Genomic DNA, 23,440 nt, shown 5'->3' with positions numbered 1-23,440 from the left:
TCCTAACCCCAACCCCTCAAAACTTTGTCAAGAGCAGGCCAATCTGCCCCAAAATTCCTAGGAATGTGAAAGGAAAGCCCTTAAAGGGCCTCCTCCTCAATTTAAACTCCTCGCTCAAGCTGTCTGCCTGTCAAAGTTCAACAGGCCCAGGGGTGGACTTGGGACTCAGCCCTGAGACTCTCCCCCACAAACCCCACAAGCAGGACAAAAGTGGGATTGAGAGTGGGAAGGTAGCAACGATGCTCAACTGTTACCAAGATTATAGCCCTAGCTATTTATTCCTGTCCATGGGGTTCCCAGGCCTCATACCCAGTTCCCCACCCATTTCTCAGGAAACACAGCTGGACTAACAGATGTCACATGACATAATTAGGGAAGCCTAACACCCAAGGACAGCCAACCTTGCAGCTGCCAAAAACACCCATGCAAGTGCCAGGTGAATCCTGTCAGAGAGCAGGGAGGGGGCTATGAGGCACTGCAGCTACTGATCTGAACACACCTGATGCACCCCCACTTCTTAGTCCAATATTCAGACCCAAATAACAGTGCCTCTTTCTAAGCCCTCACCCACCACTTATTCCAGACCCCAAACCAAGGAACCAGCTTTGTTTCTTTGATTTCACACCCAAATCAAAACTTTGAACTGGTTGGGTGCAAGTGGCACAAGCCTGTAATCCCAGTTACTGGGAAGGCAGAAGCAGGAGGATCACAAGTTCAAGTTCAGCCTCAGCAATTTAGCAACTGCTATCCCAGGATAAAATATAAAGGGCTGGGGGACTGGGACTGTGGTGCAGCAGTAGTGCACTTGCCTGGCATGTGTGAGGCACTGGGTTTGATTCCCAGCATCACATATGAATAAATAAAATAAAGATCTATCAACAACTACAAAAAATATTCTAAAAAAGGAAAGAGATTTATTGTAAAAAAAAAAAATACACATATATACAAAGGGCTGGGGTATAGCTCAGTGGTAAAGCACCCCAAAGTCAATCCCCAGTACTGCAAAAACAAAAACTGTTAGCTGTACCTGAAAATCATCTCCAGAATTCAACCGCTCTCTGCACTGCCTCCCTGCAGCCCACCCCACCAACACCCTCCTAGCATTCTAACTCCCTGCCTACCCACCACCCTGCTGCCCAAGCGTCCACTCAGAAAAGACGGCAATCAGACCACCCCACACTGCACCCCTCAGCACTTTTTAGGTCTCAATTCATGACTCTCTGCATTTCTCATTCCACTCAGGCCATAGCAGCCCTCTCCTGGAGTCCCTGAGCCCACGAGGCGTGTCCCATCTTAAAGCCTCTGCATGTGTTGTTTCTTCTGTCTGAAATACAGGCCCAGACCCTGCAGTTGCTCACCCCCTCCCAGCAGGTCTCCCTTCAGTCGCACCTCCTCAGCCTTCCCTAAGTAGCCCAACTACAACCACACTTCCACCTTATTTTATTTCTTCATTGTACTTACCTCACCCTGACCCCGTGTGAGCACTCATGGACGCACTCCCCACAGTAAAATGAGGACCGTGCACACACCTGACCTCTCCTGCTCCATAGGCAGGAGATTTCTTCTGCTCAACTTTGCATGTCTAACACTTAACAGGGGACACTCAAATATTTGTTCAATAAACCAACAAATTAAGGACTTACAGGAACATGTTTGTACCTGTTCCCAAGTGCTCTCTAACTGTTCCTTTCATGACACACCCAGGGTCTCATCCATGAGAGCAAGACCTCCCACAGAGCATAGGGCCCTCCCTTGTCCACTGTCCCCCTAGACAGAAGCCTCCAGAGGGAAGAAGCCACGGATATCAGGCTTAAGGAGGGTGGGGAGTTTCAAAACAGGCCCTTCTCTAACTGTGAGACTCCTCCTCAGCCCCCATCTCCAAGCTAACATCTCATTAACAGACCTGGGAAGTGCTCAGCCATGGGGGTGGAGGAGGCCTGGATACTGATCACACACCAACCCACCACATGGCCTTGAAAGCCACTGGTACTTATCACCATTACCAACTACAGCCACTCACTCAGCACTTGTGAGCTACATACCATACGAAACCCTTGACACACTAAATTACAATTCACATCCTAGTTAATTCCATGAACAACCTTCAGAGGTCAGGATGAGAGGCAAGATCTAAAAGCGGCCAGAAACATGCACTGGGGAGCCAGGCTGCCTGGGCTTCAGCCCTAGCCCGTCAGTCACCATGAGCTCGGTGGGCAGGCTAACTGACCTCTCTAAGTCTTGGGTTCCTCGCCTATTTATAAAGCAGGGGTAAGAGACGTCCCTTCTCACAGGACCACTCTGAGTATTCACAGGATTATGGGTGGAGCTCTCAGGGCCAGCACAGAAGTGTCAGCTATCATGTTTGGCAGATGTGGACACTGAGATGCAGAGAAGTTCACAAAGGTAAGTCACGTGCTGTTCAGGAAGCAGGACAGCCAGGACTTGAAAGAAGGCTCCTTGGCTCCAGAGTCCTGGGCCTTCATCACTGCCTCCTTCTTCAAGTACAGCACATACACAGCCCCACACCCAGAACCCCAGCGTCTCTGCTCAACAAAGAATCCAAAGTCATCTCATTTCTCTAGGGTAGGGATGTGTATTAGGAATAAAGTTACATCTTTACTTCCCCTAATCTCTAACTGAAATTTAACTTGCCTGTTGACAGTAAGTTTCTGCAACAGTAACAGTATAGTAGCAGTACCTACAAGCTTGTCACCCAGACATTCCATTTTCATATGGAATTACAGCTATTGCAGATGTCACAAAGTATTTGTATTCGCTACTTTGAATTGTAAAGTTATTAGACCACAACTAGATCACATTATTTAAAACAGTAATAAAGTACATTTTTCTAGCAAATGTCTTAACATATTGATAAATTTACTTCAATATCTTTGGTGTACTTTGTAATTCTATTTAGAGACCTTATTCTAGGGAGAGGCCTGTGGACTTCAACAGATGCTAAAGGGGACCACAGCACAGACAGCTGAGAAGGCCCACTCTCAAGTGGGGAGGGGGCCAGCTCAGCACAGGTTAGGTCAGGCACCCAGGCTGAGGGCTCAAAGCAGAGGCCAGGTGCTGCTTCCATTTCCTACCCAAGGGCACGTAGGACCTGGTGAGCAGCAAGCTGCACGGTGCTGAGGCTGACCCTCAAAGAGCCTCATGCCAAAAGAGATGACTCCGGAGAATCAAATCAGCAGGGCACTTGCCAGCTGGGGAGCAGGAGCTTGTTTTGATCTCGCCCTCAACCCACAAACTTCAAATTCCTGGGGGCTGGCTTCATCTAAGCTTCACCTGCTGAGGCTGAAGCCACACACATCAGGTCTGCAGCTTCTCATGGCTGCTCACTGCTCCTGCCTCTTCAAAGACAGACCTTAACTAAAATAACACCCACCTCCACACAGGGGACAAGGGTCTGCAAAGCTGACAGATGGAGGAGTCAAACCCCACCCAGAGGCAAAGGAAGCCAAGATGCCCACAATCGGGCTACCCTTGTGCTGCCATGAGAATCTTCGTCAAGGGAAGTCAGGTGCTATGCGAAGAAGGAAAACACTGACAGTTCTTTCCCAGCCCCACTCTCCAACTTCCCTCCCTAGAGTTGACATAAATAGGAGATTGCAGAGTTCCAGAGCAAGAAGGTCCGTGCCTCAAAATGCAGATGTTGGACAACATACCAAGACATCTGCCTGTACGTGGCCTGCCCCAGATGCCACTCCTGGCCAGCAGTCAGCCATTTCAAGCAATGTCATGTAGATGAGATTACGTCTTCAAAAGGCCTGCAGCCTTCAATGACTGGTGCCAAGACAGTATGGTGAGGCAGGATGGATTTTAATTTGAAAGTCATCCCCAAAATGAGAATCAACAGCCAAGAATCCCATTCCTGCTGGTGCTGAGCTGTGCCAGCCTGCCACTCCTACAGCAGGGAGACTAGGGAGCCAAGCGGAGTCCTTCCTTACAGGGGGCTCCTCCCACAAGAACCAGAACTGGAGATCAGGCAGCCATCACCAGTGACACGAGAACCACAGAGAGAGGTTTCTGGGGAACCTTCGCAACTGGCTGTGCTGGGCCAACAGCCAAGATCCAGGGCTTACTCTGGGCTCCTTGTCAGTGATGCAGTCACAGCCCACCTGGGAAGGACTCGTGCTGGGAGATCTAGAGTTCACAAAAGAGAAAATTAAGGTGAAAGCATGATAAGGAATCCATCTCTAATGTGTGACATTCTCAAGGACAAAGGCCCAGTTCCCATGCCAGCCAATGCTGTGAAACAAAGAGACAGGAGCTGGAATGGTGGGGAGACATATGCTGAGGAGACATACAACCCAAGGACCTATTTGGAACCTGACTCAACAAACCATCCATGAAGAGATATTTTTGATACTGAGGGAATTTGAAAGTGGACTGGATATTAGATGATTATTAAGGAACTGCTGGTTTTGTGTGATGATGACATTATGGTTATTTTTTTTTTTTTTTAACAAAGTGCCTGAATCATGGAGACAGCTGGAGAGCATACTCTCCTCTTGGTCCTGCTAGGGAACAATTGTGGGCTTGCCAGGACCTCTGTGAAGCTGGGGATTAGCCTTGGGCCAGGCTGCAGGCCTTTCCTCCTTGTGCTACGTCCTGCACCCCACTCCTGATCCTGCTCCTCACTCCCAAGCCTTAGGCTCCCCTATGAGCTTCGCAGCCCCACCTGCCCACTGCCCAGCACAGGCCAGGCCCATGAGAGCCTGACAGCCCAGTCTGACACCAACACCACCAGCACCCATCCCTCCTAGGGGCACACGGAATCTGCCAGTGAAGTTCCATCCAACCAAAGGAGGCCTCACCCAGTCCTCCACTCCCACATTCCCCAAGGATTTTCCAGGAACAAAAACACAGTGTCCTTGGGACATTTACATCTTGTGAGGAAATAAGACAGTTACACGAAAAAGAAACAGAGTGGTCAACCCCACAGTTCACAGAAGGTTAAAAGGGATTGGCAGGGTGATCTTGGAAGGGGATATATAGGACATGCCATTTACTGGGGTCCTTGAACAGCAGGTAGGGAAAAAGCAAGGAGGAGTCAGGGAGGCATTCCAGGTGAGAGGCACAGAACATGCAGATGGCAGGACTGGACGTGCAAATGTGGGCAGAAAGGTGCTTTGGGGCAGATGGAAGTTAGTCTCCAATATCACACTGTGACTTTACTCTGGAACCTGAAGTGTGCTACAAGGTACAGCACAAGGACGGGAGCTGAAGGACACCATTCTGTAGGAAAAGTGAGGATCAGCAGGGAAAGGGCAGGGTAGCAAGGTGAGGCCCTGGGAGGCCAGGGTGGAGCTGGTACAACCCAGGAAGACCCAAGCCAGAATGACCCCAGTAACTCCCTTATGTCACAGCAGCAATTTCTGATCATAAATTAATAAATGGGCACTCTGGTTTTAAAAAGGCAACAGCAGCTAACGGTCTATAAATTTAAAAAAAAAAATCCTGATCTAGGTCAGGGGCAACAGGGATATCAGGAGGGTCAGAAGGCCCCCCTTGGATGCCTCTCTTTGGTGTCCCTACAGCTGCCTACGGCAGAGCCACTCCACCGGGGACTCACTGCTACTGAAACCAGAGACCAATATTTACCTTTTATGTCTCACAACTCAGGACAAGGCCCAAGATATAGAACATCTTTTAGCCAAGAGTGACCGTGTATGTCCAGAGTCCCACATACTTGGGAGGCTGAGGCAGAGGACAGCTTGAGCATAGATGTTTGAGGCCAGTCTGGGCAATGCATCTAGGCCTGTCTCAATGAGAAGAAAGAAGGGGCTGGGGAACCTCCTAACACCGTAACTGGCAGGACTTGGCTTCTGTCTCAGAAATAAAATGAAAAAAAATTATTTCAAGGGCATTGTGGGAAAACCCCAGTGGACTGGAAAATAGGAGGCCTGGTTCTAGTCTTGGCATTCATTAAGTGGCTTTAAACAAGCCATTTTACCTCCGCAAAATGGGGGTGATAACATAGACAGGGAGAAGTGCCAACTAGAACTGTTATATATTCAGAGTTTAGAGAGACAAATAGAAATTCCTTTATCCAGAGTCCCCTCCATTCCTATGCCTTCTCTCCTCTCCAAATCCCCACCCAAGCAGTCTGTCTCACACTCCAGCAGACAGGAGGTGTGGGGGCCTCAGGCCAAACCGTGTCTCCCAACACCCACAACCTAACCCACTCCAACTTGCTATCTACAGTAAAACTGCAAGCCAGACGTAATCGCAGGACAGGATATGCCTCTTATCGAGCCCAAAGATGATCTTATCACCTCTTCTGGCACCACACCAAGCCTGGCACCGACAACCCTCAGAGGGAGCCCACACCATCATCCATTGGGTAGCCCTGCCTCATCCCCCCACCTCAGACCTCAGCCAGGTCCAGCCTCCCTCCCTCCTAAGCATAAACATTTCCTCTAATCCTCACCCTCCTGCTGGAGGCTCCAAAGGTCTGTCACTGTCAGCTTGCCTCAGAAGGGGCCAGAGGCCTCGTGCTCACCCACATGAGGAAAAGCTATAAAAATGCCAGGAGGCAAGTCTAACCACCAGACAGCAACAGAAAGTATGTAAGGCCAACAGTACAACCCAGGGGAAAGGCACAGGCTGGAATCCAGCTACTAATCAAACAAGTCCTGTAACCTTGGACAGGTCATTCTATCTCCTGAGACCCCAGACTCCCATGCCCAGGAAAATGGGGGTCATTCTGCCTGCTGCCCTTAGGGAAGAACAAAATGAGGTGATGCTGGGAAAGTAGTCTGAAAAGTAGGCCAAGCCACACTTAAAGATTTGGGTTTATTGTCTATCCCAGGCCTTTTACAGGCCGTCATCAGCCCTCCAGGAGCCAGGTTGCCAAAGCCAAGCAGCAATGACCCTGTCCACGAGGAAGAAAAGAAGCAACAAGATGCCCTCTTCCAGGGGATGTTCAGAAGCTTGGGGAAGAAGGAAGAATTCTACATAACGCATCCCCCCCACCTGCCTCCCGTGGCTCCTAACCTCATAGTCACCTTAAACAGCAGCCCTGGGTCAGGAAAGACAGAACATAGTGATGGCTGTCCCCTCCTCTGGGTCTCAGTTCAGATCCCAGGTAGAAATGAACAATAAATATCCCTGTGTGGGAAAGTGGCCAATTATAGCACATAACTGTGTGCTGGGAATGTTGCACTTGGACATACAAAGAGGGAGGGGGAGAGGAAAACACACAACGCATCTGTTTATATATGCATAAAATAATGTTGGATTCCGGAGTGTTGGCAGTGTTGGCTGCTTCTGAAAAGAGGAACTAGGTAACTCGAGATGGGGGCAAGGTGTTCCCTTCTGTACCTTTAGAATTTTGAACCAGGTGAACTACTCAAAAATAAAAAGTAAAGAAAGCCAGGCTATTTTTGCTTGAGAGAAGCACAAAGAAAACTAAACTTGGCTCCCCACTTGCCACCTCTCCCAGGCCGGTCCCACCACACCACCTCTCCTTTTAGAGGGGCAGTTTCCCTGCCTCCAAGATACCAAGCCCCCCAATCAGGCCACGCCTGCCATTCAAGACCCAGCCTCCCCCCCCAAAACCCACACAGATCCCTCCAACCCTGAGCTGCTCCCCCTTATCTCAACCATATTCTTCTCTCAGATTTTTTATATGCTTCTCTGTGGGCTCATTATCCTCCACATGAGTGTTGCTCCAAACACATTTTTGTATTTCTAGGGGAAGGGCTATCCATTTTCTTTCCCTGCTTTCTCCCAGCATTGGCCTAGGCACCGTGGTTATAGCAGTTGCCCAGTAATGGCTTTTTAGATGTTGAACCAAAAGAAAAATATACAGGAAATGACTACATCACTATAGGAGGAGGGACCAAAGGGCTAGGAGTGTTCAGTCAGGTAAAGCAAGCACGTGACACCCTGGGAAAGGTCAGGAAGTCTTCTATGTGCTGATGCCCCAGGCCCTGGAATGGGGAGCACGAGGCACAGCTTCCAAGGCTTCACCCCACCCCTCAGAGACATCTCATGGCAGGCAACACCCCCATCCTCTGGAACAGATATGACCAGGCGAGAGGGACACACCAAACATGCTTGTTCCAATAAACCCAGAGCTCACCAGGAAGAAATAGGTCTCACTTATGAAGCCCAAAAGCTAACCCCAGACATATATTAGGGAGGGAGAGAGGCCTCAGCAGGGCAGCTGCTGAACACCTGGCCCTGTGAAGAGTGGAATCATGAGAGAGACAGTGGAAGACAATGAGCAGCACATGTCATGGTCAGGAGCATAGACTCTGAGGCCAGACTGCCTGGGTGCACATCCCAACTCTGTCATGTGCTGTGTGCCTTTAGAAAAGTCACTTGACCTCTCTATGCTAATGTTTCCTTGGTTATTAAGCATAGTGACAGCACTTACACCTCAAGGACTTGAGGTGAGTTAATAGAAATCAAGTCGTTAGGATAAGGCCAACACCTAGAAAGAGGTTCATGATGATTCACAAGACCAACAGGGTAACAATAATAAACCACCAAAACAAGAGTGCATGATGCTCCAAGTGTGGGGATTCAAAAGGCTGGGATGACAGATGGATTCTCCAATGGCCACCCAATAGACCTTTGGTGCAGAACTCTTCTCAGGAGGCCTTCCTGGACCACAGCCTACCCCAGCGACCTGTCTACTCTGAACATCTCCAGAGATGCACTTTCATCCCAAAATACTGTTATTGGATATGACACTTCCCCAAAATTTAGAGGGATGTCCATGGCCTCCTCTCCTCTGGAACCCCTCCCCCACCAGGGGTACTCCAGAAATGCCTCTGGAAACGCCTCTGCTCTGCCAAGGTCCCCTCCCCTTTCCCAGCAGCAGTATCCCTATCTCAGCAAAACCCCACCAGCTTATCCACAGGAACTTTGGAATGAACACAAGGCCCAAAAGCCATCTCTTCTTCACTCCAAATCCTACAGCTCTGCAGGCTGCTGGGTTTAACAGCATCCACACAGAGCTGGGTGTGGTGGTACATGCCTGTCATCCCAGAAGCCCAAGAGGCTGAGGCAGGAGGATCACAAGTTCAAAGCCAGCCTCAGCAACTTATCAAGGTGCTACACAACTCAGTGAGACCCTGCCTCAAAGTAAAAATTAGTTTACCAGGCACAGTGGCACATGCCTGTAATCCCAGCAGCTCAGGAGGCTGAGACAGGAGGATCACAAGATCAAAGCTAGCCTCAGCAAAAATGAGGTGCTAAGCAACTCAGTGATATCCTGTCTCTAAATAAATTACAAAAAAATAGGGCTGTGGATGTGGCTCAGTGATCAAGTACCCCCAAGTTCAATCCCCAGTACCAAAATAAACAATAAAAAGGAGTGGGAAATGTAGCTCAGTGGTAATATGCCCCTGGGTCAAATCTCCAGTACCAAAAGAGAGAGAGGAGCCACACAGAGCCATCCCCTCTACCCTCTGCTAACTGCTGAGTAGCTGAGGACACTGTCCTCTCCTCTCCTCCTCCAGCCTCAGTTTCCACATGTCCCAGAGCCAAGCCCCCTTTAAATCCTGAGAGAAGAAAACAGCCTGAGGCCAACAGAGAAAGAATAAAGTGACCAGACTGCCAGGAACATGGAGGACCCAAGTTGTGGACGCATTTTTACTGCTTGGCTGTAGAGAAGAGCTACAGCATTCTGCGGAGTTTTAAAAAAGATGACTGATTTCCTCAGAGTCACCACAGTTTCTGTCACTGTGTTAATCATCTGTCTTGGAGCACAGTGGGAAGGGCAGGGGAAACATCTGGACAAGGCCAGACCAGCAGTTTAGCAATGAGAAGAGCAGAAGAGCGTCACACATCAGGGTGGCAACAATAACAAGAGGGACAGGCAGCTGCCACCAAAAAAAAAAAAAAAAGAGGACAGCTCTCAAGGTTGCCTAGAATGGTGCCTCCTCCCCAGCTGTCTACAGGGACAGGGGAGCGGGGCAGAGATGAAGCTGACCACAGGCCCCTGGTAGCCTCCCAGTTCCCACCCAGGGCTCGGGGCCAAGGGCAGATGCAGAGAGAAGCGGAAGCTGCTGTGCCAGCAAGAAGGAGCTTCCCAGACCAACAGAGGAGTCACACTTCCTATCCCTCCCCACTCCCAGAAGCTGCTGCTCAAGCAACCCCAAATAAAAGTGGCCCACAACAAGAGAGATGCCTGTGCGTCCTAATGACTGGCTACAGTGCAGCCACACCCTTCCCTAGAAGCCCCACGGCCTAAATTCCAGGCCTGGGGTTGGACCAAGAGCCAAAGCCAGGGACCTGAGTGGCCTCAGCTGCTTCCTGAACAACAGACTCACACCTGGAAAACAGTGGAGGGAAGGCTGCAGGTCAGGCATCATCTGCTCACTACAGTTACAAGCGGCCCATCGGGAAAGAAAGCCCAAGGAAAAGGAAGAAGCCCTCAAACAACTCCCACCCTTGGGCCAATGAACTGCCTTTCCCCTCAGGTGCTTCCCAGGGTTCTCAAAACCAGCCTTTTCAAAGAGGTCTCAGATCACCATGACCCCTGAGCTTTCCCTCGCCCCCCAAAATCCCCAATGGCACTGTCTGGGCAAAAGGTTGACAGAGCCTTCCAGGGGCCACATCACAATTAGCAACCTGGATAGCCACACAGATTTTTAGTCTTTGTGATGAAAAAAGACAACTAATACCGAACCAAATCAAACTCATAGCTTTGGCTTTTCCAAGGGACCAGCCCATAATTATTGACCCCATAGGCCTCCAGACTCTAGGTCTAATGGCTGGGACCATTTTACTCCACATTTGGGTCAGGGGGAAGCTGATCAGGTCCAGTATCTTTGGGAGTATAGGTTCACTATTGTGGAACAGTTTTCCTGAGAGCACCTGCCCTTTCCCTGCCAAATACACATAAACCAAGGCTCCCAGAGGGTCAAGAGCAGGTCTTCCCAACCCACCCGCAAGCAGAGAAGCATCTCTTGGGATTGTCACACCCAGCAGAACCATGATGGTCCACACACAGTTCTGTAGAGGAGAAGATGTTCTAATTAAGTATCCTTGTATTCCACGTTAAGTTTTATTTTGAGAACTTCCTGTTCGGTTATTTGGGAAAAAAAATCTAGTGAAAACCCTCACCTCAAAGAGTGTCCCATTGACAAAGAACTTTCAGGGGCTACTGGGGGGGCACCTAGAACCAGTGCTCCAGAGCAAACCAACACCAACAATTTGAAAGCTTCTATGTGTCAGGAACCATACTGAGGTTTTCAGAGGTGGTATCTTATTCCATCTATAACTGATGATTATTGTGATCTTTTAAGAAATGAGGAAACAGATCAAGAAACCTGTCCACTAGTCACAGAACTGGGAATAAAACCCTGTCTCCAGGTCTCTCAGCACTGTGCTGTCCTGCCTTCCACCCAGGGCAGGGGCAGCTCCAGACAAAGTCATGAGGGAGGGCTGCAGAGCCACAGGCTAATCTGAGCCTGGCTTAGGACCACACGCCCAGCCCTAGTTCTCATGGCAGAAGGCCACAGAGTCAGGACATTCCATTAGAAACTCATATTCCTGTCACCCACGACAGTGGTCCTGAAGCCTTTCCAGACTCTAAGGTCTTGATTATCTTCCCCATATGACAAGTTCTTCCATAGTAGGGAAGGTCTTCCAGACTAGTACTACTGGACACAGTTACCAAAACTTCCCTCCATGATTACTAGTGTCCACTGACCTCCCTAGCACGCCCAAGGACTGCACTAAAAGCTTTGCTTGCATTCTCATTTCGCTCCTCACACAGCCCTCAGAAGGAGTCAATCATCCCCATTTCACAGATGAGAAAACTGAGGCACCAGGAGTTTACCTAACTTGCCACAAGGTGACAGGCTTGACACTGGGATCTGTTTGGTACAACTACACAGCCATCTCCTCTTAACCAAGACTGTCAGTGACATAGGACCTCCCTGAGACCATCACAGCTACATGTGCATGTTCTTTTCCACCATTATGCAAAGCTGAGGAAGGTACACCCTGGTCTCTATCTAGCCCTCTTCCTACTAGGCAATGTGCAGACTCACTGTCTTAGCATCCCATACCAGGGTCAAGATATGCCTCTAGGAGTGGCCATTAGAGCCAGAGGTGGGGACTGAGTAGGGGTGGCAGCCTTCACCCTGGGTCAATGGGCATGAAGTTGGGTACAGTAAGCTAGAGGCCAATTTCATGGAGTTTTCCTTTGCCCACCCTAAGTATCCTGTCCCACTCCTGCCAACTCCAAGCTCTATAAATAGCCCAGGTCAATGCATCAGAGGAAGGACAGTCAGGTGGGTGTGGAATGATCTGGTGGAAAAGATGACTTCTATAAAGTAAACTAAGGCTCTTGTTCAGATCAAGGGGTGGTAAGTCAAATTCTCCCAGCACTGTTCTTGGCCGAAAACAGGCCCACCTGGACCCGCAGGCTGGGCCAGCTCAGCTAAGATCCAGAAGCTAAGAGTAAAGCAAGGGCAGGAATTTGGGGGGGGGAGGGATCAAAGATGCTCCTCCCTGTCTTTTTTTTTTAATTGGTCTGCTCCCCTCCCCCCAACCCCCAACACACAGCAGATAAGTCATCCACCAGCCTGGCCAGAGTAGCTCAGTAGTGGGAGGGGGAAGAGGTACACTGGAGACAGATACCTCTTCTGAAAAAGAAAGTGGTAAGAAATCCAGGAGAGAGCATTTCACCCCACATCCACCCCTTTGGGTTCCCTGAGCCAGGAAAGAAGGAGAGCACAGAAAGAGGTAGGAAAAAAACAAAACAAGGGCCAAGCTATACCACATGATCCCACACCAAGCAACTGAACAAGTCATAGGAAAGGAGGGGAGAAGGCTAGAGCAGGGGGAGATGGAGTCAGGTCACAGGCTTGCCTGGAACCTGCCCCATGCTAACCTACTTCCCACACCAGGCTGCAGCCAGCCAGGAAGGCCCTTCTCTAGCCACATTTTGAAAAATGTTCAAGGTCAGACCCTTTTCTATTCAAATTCTGCTTTCATCTGGTTCTGCACCAAGCTGGAGGCTCATTCCTCTCCTCTGGCAGCCCTTCCTAGGTTTACTAAGTGGGAGCCACTCCCCTGGGCAAAACTTTGAAGACCGCTAGCCCCCACCTAGGACACACCCCAGTTCCCATCCTCTTCCCCTCCCCTCCCAGGTCACAGACAAGTTAACCACTCAGTGATCCACAGCAGGTGGTCCACCCTGAGGACTGGCTTCCAGATCCTGCCCAAGCCCAAAACAGGAAATGAAGCTACAAGACTGAAGCCTTGATCTTAACACAGGGAAGGCTAAATGCTGTCAAAATAAATTATTAAAAAACCCACTGGCCCTTCTCAAGCTAAGCGCCTGGGAGAGAGCTCCTGCTATGCACTAACGACCACTGACTCCACCTGGGCAGGGCAGCAGGCAGGCCACTTGAAAGCTGACCTAAGTATTTCCTTTCTTAGGGGCTCCTCGAGTCCTCAGGCCAGGGACCCTGGACACTGGGACTGCAAAAGACACTAGACAGTGGAGGGCAAAAAACAGATGTCCTGAGCAATCTCGAGGTTCAGGTGGGACGCCTCTCACGTTCCTTCCCCCACAGGGCAGATCAGTGACTGCAGTTCCCTTCCTCTCCTTGGAAAGGGAGACAGGCCCCGAGGCCTTAAGATTTCCCTTTTTGATTTCCCAGCCCAAAGCCTCAGAATTCCACTCCTAACTTTCCTTGACAATCTACTGCTAGTGCTTGGCCACTCAAACTCCCCTGGCCTCCCAGAGCCCACCAGCGTCTGTTTGAGAAACCGGGAGAGGACTCCAAAATGCGAAAAACCAACTTATCTGTCGGTTTACACCTTTGAGCGCGAGGCAAGGGGCTCACTGCCCCGCTGAGATTCGGGGTCCTGATCTCCCACCAGCCCCACCCGGTGAGGCCTTCAACCGTTTCTGCGCCCCCCCACTCACTGCGTGTGTTGGGCGCGGCCTGCACCAAAGACTTCGTCCAGCGCCACCGTGGCCTGGCCCAGAAATTTGTCGACGCCGATGAGCGAGCGATGCATGGTGGTGAGCACCAGCTCGCAGGCGTTGGCTGAGCCCGTGACCCAGGGCGACGGGCCCGCGTCGGCCTCCTGCGCCCGGAGCAGGCCGTCCAGGGCGCCGGGCGGCAGCTCGAAGGAGCACTCCTCGCGCCATTCCGGGCAGCCCTGCGTCTTCTCCACCACCGACGTGCTGTACTTCTCGCGGCCCACCTGAATCACCGTGTACGCGTCGCTGGTGCTGCCGGCGGAGCTCTTGCCACGCAGCCCGCGGGCCCGCAGCACCGTCACCTGGACGTGCGTGGGCAGCCAGCGGGAGGGCCCCACCACCGGCTCGGCGTCCCGCACCAGGGCCATGCCGGGGGAAGCGGCGGCGGGGGAAGGCTGGCCGAACCCGGCGCAGACGCGGGGACCAAGTGACAAACTTGACAGCGGCAGAGGGCGGTCAGGAGCCCGCTCGCCGCCGCCCTCACACCGGACCGCCGCAGCTGCGGGCTGGGCTGGGCCGACCGGCCGCCGCCTCCCCGCCTCCCCGCCTCCCCAGCCGCCGGCCGCGCTGCGACGTCAGCGCCCCGCCCCCGGCCCCGCCCCGTGTCCCGCGGCCCGCGGCAGCGACCCGCGTGGCGGTGCGGCAGAGCTGCGGGGGCGCGGCTCGCTCCCCGGCCGCCGCAGACCTGCCAGAAGCAGGAGGGGGCGGGGCGACGCGGGCCCGGGGCGGGGCTCTGGCCTCTGCAGAGGTGGGCGGGGCTCCCGCGCTGGCCCCGCCCTGGCCGGGGGCACCCGGCGCCCCCAGCCTCGCTCGGGGTGAGCGCTACGCCCTCGGGTCTAAACGAAATGCCCGCTCTGCGCCTCCCGGCCAATCCCAAATCTTCCTCCTGCCCGGGGAAGTCCTGGCCTTGAAGTGGTCCTGGCCCACCCTCCCGGGATGGCCGTTCCCTTGGCGCGGACTAGTGGCCGTGTTTCGGACCCCTGCACCGGCCTCTGCCCCCTGCTACCGGCCTCTGCCCGGGACACGCACTCCCCTGCTTCAGCTCCCTCCGCCCCATCTGGGAAAATGCCCTGGTTCCACCAGAGTGACTCCCCCACCACCCCGCCACGTGACGGCCCGCATCAGCAGCGTGCGAGCTGCCGCCTCCAACCTCCCGGGTGCGGGAAAGGACCTCGGATGCGGCGCGGGAGGGCTGAGGGCAGGGACACTGCGGCAGAGAGCCGAGTGATGAATAAATGAGTGACCACTTCAATATTTAAGCATTCGCTCACAGCACTGTGGCTCTTTGCGTCACGAGTTGGTGGTTTCAAATAATAACCAACACCCATTATAAGTGCCTACTATGTGCTGAGCCCTCAGTATTAGCTGGACAATTGTTTTTGGTTTTCTTTTTGTTTTTCAGTTGTGGATGGACACAAACTTTTGTTTTATTTATGTGTTGCTGAGGATCCAACCCAGTGCCTCACCCGTGCTAGGCAAGCTTTCTACCATTGAGGTACAATCTCAGCCCCATGGTTTATTAATAATGACAATCGTTAATAATTATAGACGTTGAATATCGGCCAATGTTGGCCCATGTGCTTTATTTATTTGTATTGTCTCGTTTTGTTCTCAGAGCCACCCTATGGGGTAGGATTTTTTTTTAATTTACTTATTTTCAGTACAGAGATTGATCCCAGGGGCGCTCTGTCACCTGAGCTACATCCCCAACCCTTTTTTGTTTTTTTATTTGAGACAGGGTCTCACTAAATTGCTGAGGCTATCCTCAAACTTGAGATCCTCCTGCCTCAGCCTCCCAAGTGATTGAGGATTATAGGCATGCATTACCGGCTTGGCTGTGAGTATGATTTTTATTCCGTGTTTTCCAGAAGATAAAATTGAAGTTTAAGTAAATTTGACCAAGATTCCTAGCTGGCAGAGGTGGGATATAAATCCACACCCAAAGCCTTTGCTTTTCATTTGTTTAATTTTCAGAGCCTATACTTTTAATATAATTTTACCAGGGATTGAACCCAGGGATGCTTCACCACTGAGCTACATCCCCAGCCCTTTTTATTTTTTGAGATAGGCTCTTGATAAATTGCAGAGGGCCTCGCTAAGTTGCTGAGGCTGGTCTTGAACTTGTGATCCTCCTGCCTGTACTTCCCAGGCTGCTAGGATTATAAGTGTGCACCACCCCACACCTGGCTAAGATCATTTTTAAATAAGCCAGATGCAATGGAACAGTCTGTAATCCCAGCTACTCTGTAGTTTGATTGCAACTTTGAGACTGGCCTTGGCAATTTAGCAAGACCAAGTCTCAAAATAAAAATAAAAAGGGCTGACGATGTAGCTCAGTGGTAGAGCACTGCTGGGTTCAATACCCAGTACCACAAAATAATAATATTTTTAAAATAAAATGTAATACACAGGGGTTCGGGTTGTGGCTCAAAGGTAGAGTGCTCACCTAACATGTATGAGGCACTGGGTTTGATCCTCAGCACCACATAAACAAATAAAATAAAGATATTGTGTCCACCTAAAACTAAAAAATAAATATTTTTTTAAATGTAATACACAGCTTAAAAAATATATCAAATAGGTTAGAAGGGCTTATGATGAAAAGTAAAACCTGCCTCTTCATTCCTCAATGAAGGAATACTACTTAAAGTCGTTTTCCTTTATAGGCCTGGTGGTTGCCTCTACATTGCTATACAAAATGCTACATAGCTATATCTGGATTTACCAGGACTGGCCATTATCTATTGCCTTCCGGCTCTGATAGATAGTGATTTTAGCTGGTTCACACCTACTTCCCTCCCACAATCTTGTATAACTATTCTATTATTTTTAGTTCACATTTATAGTGGAAGCCTTTATTTCTTCTTAGGGAAACTCTCCTCAGTACTACTTGACTTTCCACCCGCAAGCCATGTTCTCAACCAGGAGCATAAATGTGGGAAATCAATAGACTCACAGAGGAGGCTGCTGAGAAAACACCTCGAGCCCAGGTCTGACAGCCTCCACCATAACTCTTCACCCAGCCAACTTTGGTAAGTCCTGGGCACCACCATGCAATTTGTTATATTGCTTTTCAGTTTTTACTCTGTGTTGTTGTTTTATATACATCATGGTCCTGAGGCAACTAGAAGTGTAATAGTTAAACCCAAGGAGTTTGGGAGTCCTTTTATACCATTTACCTTCTTTGTTTGATCTCCTTTACCTCCGAAGACAACCATTGAAGGTAGGCACTGTGGCCACCCTCAGTTTCACTGATGAGAAAACTGAAGCAAAGAGAGCTTGGGTAATTTCCTCCAAGTCAACAGCTGGAAAATTTCAGAGACTGGACTTGAAGTCAAGTCTCAGTTACTGTGGCTCTCTGTCTGACGTGTTGGCCATCTAAGCACAAACTCTGCAGGAAGTGCTCGCATGCCCATAGTACATATAAAAAATTGAGATACAAAAAAAAAGTTAACTGACTTAACCAAAGTTAGAGTCAGGATGAATTTTCCGCTTTAAGAGTAGATTCTCCAGCACCTTTGCAAATGAAGTACCAAACTTCAACTAACATAAGTTTGGCACTCTTCTTTAAAGATTCTGTTTCAGGTTTTCCAACGGCTCCTCCTTACCTCCCTCTTCCTCCTTGATAAGAGTAGCAAGGTTCCAGGAAAAGGGAAAAGAGAACTCAAAAGGGCTACTCCACCTCAGGCTTTCCTTCCTCCTGCCCTCCTTCCTCCTGCCCTGGCCCACGCAGTTTGGCAAGGGCAAGCTTCCTGCTGGCTCAAGATTGGAACCCTAGGCGGGCAATGAAGCCAGGCAAAGCTCCCCGAGGGTCATTTGGCCCTAGGAGGAAAGGGTGGGACTGCTAGCTGTCTGCAGTTGGTCAGAAAACAGCAGAAACTCCAGATAGTGAAGACTAGGCCATCTAGAGCTGTTTCCTCCTATAGAAGGTGAGACCACCCACCCCACCCACTGCAGCTGAGAAATGACTAATTCCAGGACTAGTGCAGGGGAAATGCAAGATGAGCCTGGATCATTTTGTAGGAAATTCTCAGAGAAAAAAAGGGTGAGGGGCTGCAGTATGTCAAAAGAACACAGAAGCCACGTTCAATGGCTCACACCTATAATCCCAGTGGCTCAGGAGACTGAGGCAGGAGGATTGCAAGTTCAAGGCTTGCCTCAGCAGATTAGTTAAGCCTAAGCAATTAATTCATCAAGACCCTGTCTCTAAATAAAATATTAAAAAGGATTGGCAATGTAGGTCAGTGGTTAAACACCCCTGGTTCAATCCCTGGTACCAAAACAAACAACAACAACAAAAAGAACACAGGAGCCAACTGCAAAGAGCTTCCAATGGGCAAAGTTAAGACAATTTGAATTGCAAAGTATTGGATTATAGTCTATAAATATTCATGAGTCTGTAGACTATATCACTATAGTGATATCAACAAATGATTGAATGAACAAATAAGATAAATGAGGGAGAAAAGAAACATCTTCCTTACACAATTCTAAGTGATATATGAAGGTGTGACCTCTCTAAATGGTGTAGTTTAATTCCCCCTCCTTGAGCGTGGGCTGTACCCAAGAGACTTCAAAGAGTACAATATGAAAAACAGTAATTTTACAATGGCAAAACCTGCAGATATCCCTTAATCAATCATCAAGATTAACATCAGGGGCTGGGGCTATAGCTCAGTGGTACAGCGTTTACCTTGCATGTGGGAGGCCCTGGGTTCAATCCCCAGCACCACATAAAAACAAATAAAAGTAAAGAGATTGTGTCCATCTGGAACTAAAAAAATATTAAAAAAAAAAAAAAGATTAACATCAGCCCTGATAAATCGTTGATAGATGCACCCCAGACATGACACAATGAGAAGGGCATTTCATCTGTGCTTTTCTAAAAACCCATAGCTGTTTTTTTTATTTGGGGGTTTGATTTGGGCTTTTGAATTGTTTGTTGTTGGATTTTTAAGTACTGGAGGTTGAGCCCAGGGCACATGCCAGGCAAGCCCTCACCACTGAGTTACATCCCCAGACCTATTTTATTTTGAGACAGGGTTTCACTAAATTGCCCAGATTGGCCTCAAACTTAATCCTCCTGTTTCATCCTCCTAGTAGCTGGGATGATAGATAGGCTTGCACCACCATGTCCAGCTCCCATAGCCGCTTTCTTTTTCTTTTTTTGTAACCACTGAGCCACATCCCCAGCCGTTTTCATTTTTTATTTTGAGACAGGGTCTCCCTAAGTTGCTCAGGGCCTCACTAAGTTGCTGAGGCTGGCCTTGAACTTGAAATCCTCCTGCCACAGCCTCAGCAACTTAGTGAGACCCTTAGCAATTTAGTAAGATCCTGTCTCAAAATAAACAAGGGCTGTGGAAATAGCTCAGTGGTAAAACAACCCTTGGTTCAATCCTTAGTACAAAAAAAGAAAAAAAAGAAAAAAGAAAGGAGAAATAATAATGAGTGGGAGAAACTCATCAACTAAAATACTTTCAGATACTGTTTTAGGAAAACTAAATGCAAACATATTTCATTGATTAAAGATATACCTAGCCAGGTACAGTGGCACATGCCTCTAATCCCAGCAACTTGGGAGGCTGAGGCAGGGAGGCTCACAAGTTCAAGGCCAGCCTCAGCAATTTAGCAAGACCTTCAGCAGTTTAATGAAACCCTGTCTCATAATAAAAAATAAAAAGACCCAGGGTTGTAGCTCGATGGTAGGTTCAAACCCCAGAACTACTAAATAAATAAATAAATTAGAAGAATCAAAAAGGCCGTGGATGTAGCTCAGTGGTAAGGTGCTTGCCTGGCAAGCCCAAGACCCTGGATTCAATCCCTACTATCACAAAAAAGTAAATAAGCTAGTTAATTAATTAAATTAATAAAATCTAAAATATGTCTAAAATGAAATTGCTTCAGGAGCTTAAAAGTAAAAGTAGTAAAAATCTCAGTGGGTTTTAAAATAATTTGACAAGCGATTCCAAAATACATTCAAAAGGGTAGAGCTGGAGAATAACAGATATTTGTGTTGCTAATAGGTGCTGGCTGATGTTAGAAAGCTGAAGAAATTAAAACAGTGTAAGGGAAAGCTAGAAATACATAAAGGGAATCAGAAGGAACAGAATAAAACGTCTAGAAATAGTCTGATGCATGCATAAATAACAATTTAATCAATGATAAAGATGGTATTTCAAATAGGAAAAAGACAACTTTACTTTCCATTTGTAAAACAATAAACGTAACGGGGCTGGGGTTGTACATCAGTAGTAAAGCTCTTGACACCAATGCAAATAATAGTAATAATAGTCATTTTTACTAATAAGGAAACAAATACTAAGTGTAAAGTGAAGCCCCAACCCATACAAAAAGAGGCCAGATAGAATAAAGATCTAAACATAGAAACCCCATGAAGATGTAGGAGAAAATATAGAAGTCTATTTTTTGTGTTGGGTGCTTTGTCTCAACTGCTCAGTGAATTTGAATAAACAGTTGCAGGTGAAACACAAAGGATAGTTAACCATATAGAAAATGCTAGTTTAAAATTCCAAATTAATCAGCAAGGAAGTCCTGTGGGAGGGAGGGGAAGGACACACTGGGCATGAGCATAAATTGGCACAACATTTTTTTTTCTTCTTTTTGCAGTGCTGGGGATAGAACCCAGGGCCACTGAGCCATAACCCCAACCCATGCAACAACTTTTTTGAGACAGGGCCTCACTAAGTTGCTTACCACCTCACTAAGTTGCTGAGCCTGGGCTGAAACTTGCAATCCTCCTGCCTCAGCCTCCTGAGTCACTGGGATTAAGGAGTATGCCATCATGTCAACTTCTACTGGCACAACTTTTTAAAGAAATTAACTCAGTGGTATCTATGCACAATTTAAAATGGGCATTCCCTTTAGTCTAGCAATTCCATCTCTGGGAATTTACCTAGGGGAAATAGTACACAAAGAACTTTGAATAAGGATGTTAATTTCTGCATGATTGAAAACAGCAAAATACTTGAGGCAGAACCTAAGTGTCCAGTAACAAAAATAGGAAGAAAATGATGCCCCAGAGAAAAGGCCCTCAGCCCAGCAGGTGGCTGAGGAAGGGAAACTTTCACTGTGGCTTCTGGGCCTCACAGCTGGGCTCCCCATCAGGCCCTGTGCTCAGCAAAACTTTCCTCCCCAGAGGCCACTGGCCACAGGGGACCAAAGCACTCTGACCCCAGGGGCAGGATAAGTTTTGGCTTCCAACCATCAGGGTTTCTTTTTCTTTAATTATTTTTTGCAGTTGTACATCCACAGGATGCCTTTATTTTATTTATTTATTTGTTTGTTTGTTTGTTTATTTATTTATTTATTGTGGTGCTAAGGATGGAAACCCTGTGCCTCACATGTACTGGGTGAGCACTCTGCCACTGAGCTACAGCCCCAGCCCCCATCAGGGTTTCTTAATGTTGCTTCACCTTTGGTGACTGACTTTTATTTTGAGAAAAATAGAAAGCCTTAAACCTTGGGTCTCTTGGTAAGGCAAATTGTAAAGGCATAGCCAACTTTCCCTTTTAAAATAAAAGTATTTAAAACAAGAAGCTGTGCATATTTTCAATTTGGGGGGCTGGAGGGAGAGGGCATCTTTGGAAAAGGTCCCTTTTCATTCATTTCTTGATTCCACAAAGGTGGGACAGACAGATACAGCTTCTCATGCTGCTCCCCATGAGGGCAGGAACTCTCATAGTGTGCGGAGGACAGATATTATAATGCAAAACCACAAAATACAAAACTACAAATATCAGTTAGTCTGTGAAGGGAGCGCCTAGGATCACTGGGACTTTATCTCATCATCGGGAGGTGGGGGAGGGTTTCCCTGAGGATATTACATTAAGCAAGACAGAGAAAGATGAAGAGCTGCAAGGAATTGATCCAGAAGAGTTGGCCCGGCAAGGGAAGGGCTTGTTCCAAGGCCAGATACAGGGCAGAGCTGGGAACATTTACTTATGACATAAAGAAAAGGCTGGTGTGAGCCCAGCATGGTGGCACATGCTTGTAATCCTCGCTACAGGAAAGGCTAAGGCAGAAGGATCACAAGGTTGAGGCTAGCCTGGGTGACATTACAAGACCCTATTTCAAAAAATCAAAAAGGGCTGGGCATGGTGGTGCATGCCTGTAATCCCAGTGGCTCGGGAGGACTAGACAGGAGGATCACGAGTTCAAAGCCAGCCTCAGCAATTTAGCAAGGCTCTAAGCAACTCAGCAAGACCCTGTCTCTAAGTAAAATATAAAATAGGGCTGGGGATGTGGTTCAGTGGTCCAGTGACCCTGAGTTCAATCCCTGGTACAAAAAAAAAAAAAAAAAAAAAAAAATTTAAGGGGCTGGGGTTGTAGCTCAGCAGTATACCTCTCAACTTGCATGTGCGAGGCCCTGGGTTCGATCCTCAGCACCACGTAAAAATAAATAAATAAAATGAAGGTATTGTGTCCAACTACAACTAAAAAAGAAAATATTTTTTAAAAAATTAAGAAAGGCTGGGGTATGTGGCTCAGTGTCTGGCATCTTATTGAGTCCTGAGCGGGTTCCTTGCCCATTATGGTGGTTCTAGGAGAAGGAGAAAAGAAGAAAAAGCTTGTGTGACCTGAGCAAAGATGAGGATAGCAAAAGAGGCAGGAGCCATGCTCCCAAGGCCTTGAGGGCCACTTTTAGGGGCACTTTCAGAATTGAGATTTCCTATTTGGGGTAATTCAAAATTATTTAGGGATTAGAAAAAAACTTCTTTTTAAAAAATATGCTTCAGACTTGGCAGTCTCTACAGCTTTGCTTTGAGTAAGGGTGGGTATGTCCTGATCTAAACAGTTATCCACAGGAAATTGGGAAGAGAGCCAGGAAGCTGCTGAAGGACTCCAGGCAAATCTCTCCAGGCCTGGTGCAGTGGTGCATGCCTCTCCTCCCAGTGACTAAGTTCAAGCCTCAGCCTCAGCAATTTAGCGTGACCCTATCTCAAAATAAAAATAATTTTCTGAAAAAGGGCTGGGTAGGGCTGGGATTGTGGCTCAGCGGTAGAGCGCTTGCCTGGCATATGTGAGGTGCTAGGTTTGATTCTCAGCACCACATAAAAATAAATTAAAATTAAAAGGCTCATTGACAATTAAATATATATATATATATATATATATTTTTTTTTTTTTTTTTAAAGGTCTGGGTAATAGCTCAATGGCTTGAGCACTTCTGGGTTCAGTTCACAGTATAGAAAGAAAATTCTCCTCTTTGGAATAGAGACACCCCCTCCCATCCAGAGCACAAACTGCTAATCTAGACTGACCGGTCCAGGCATGGGAGGTGCACTGGTGAGCACGGTGGTACTCTTCGGTTGGGGAGGGAGTGCAGCCATGGAGTGAGGTTTTGGAAATGTCAGTTCTTTTACAGGAGGACAGGTGTGGACAGGCTAATCTTAGAATCCTGACCTGAAACAGGCACTGCAGGAGGCCAGAGCCAGGTAGAGCAAGTTG

The 23,440-nt window shown here is 48.4% G+C and overlaps 1 protein-coding gene across 3 annotated transcripts in view; it reads right to left on the bottom strand.

Moving 5' to 3' along the window:
- The window catches only part of Rab11fip5 (RAB11 family interacting protein 5), a 35,764-nt gene extending 21,226 nt beyond the window's left edge, over positions 1-14,538 (bottom strand). For 2 of the 3 annotated variants that reach the window (XM_005322155.4, XM_021724345.2), the window contains exon 1: positions 13,913-14,538. In XM_005322155.4, the coding sequence (XP_005322212.2) occupies positions 13,913-14,340 (428 nt within the window). In that variant the 5' untranslated portion in view covers positions 14,341-14,538. The remainder of the gene's footprint in view (positions 1-13,912) is intronic. The other variant, XM_005322156.5, reaches the window with a different exon arrangement.
- Between the last annotated feature and the right edge of the window lie 8,902 nt (positions 14,539-23,440).

The sequence above is a fragment of the Ictidomys tridecemlineatus genome, chromosome 12 (genome assembly GCF_052094955.1).
Source record: "Ictidomys tridecemlineatus isolate mIctTri1 chromosome 12, mIctTri1.hap1, whole genome shotgun sequence".
Lineage (NCBI taxonomy): Eukaryota > Metazoa > Chordata > Mammalia > Rodentia > Sciuridae > Ictidomys > Ictidomys tridecemlineatus.
This window is presented reverse-complemented; position numbering and strand designations above follow the sequence as displayed.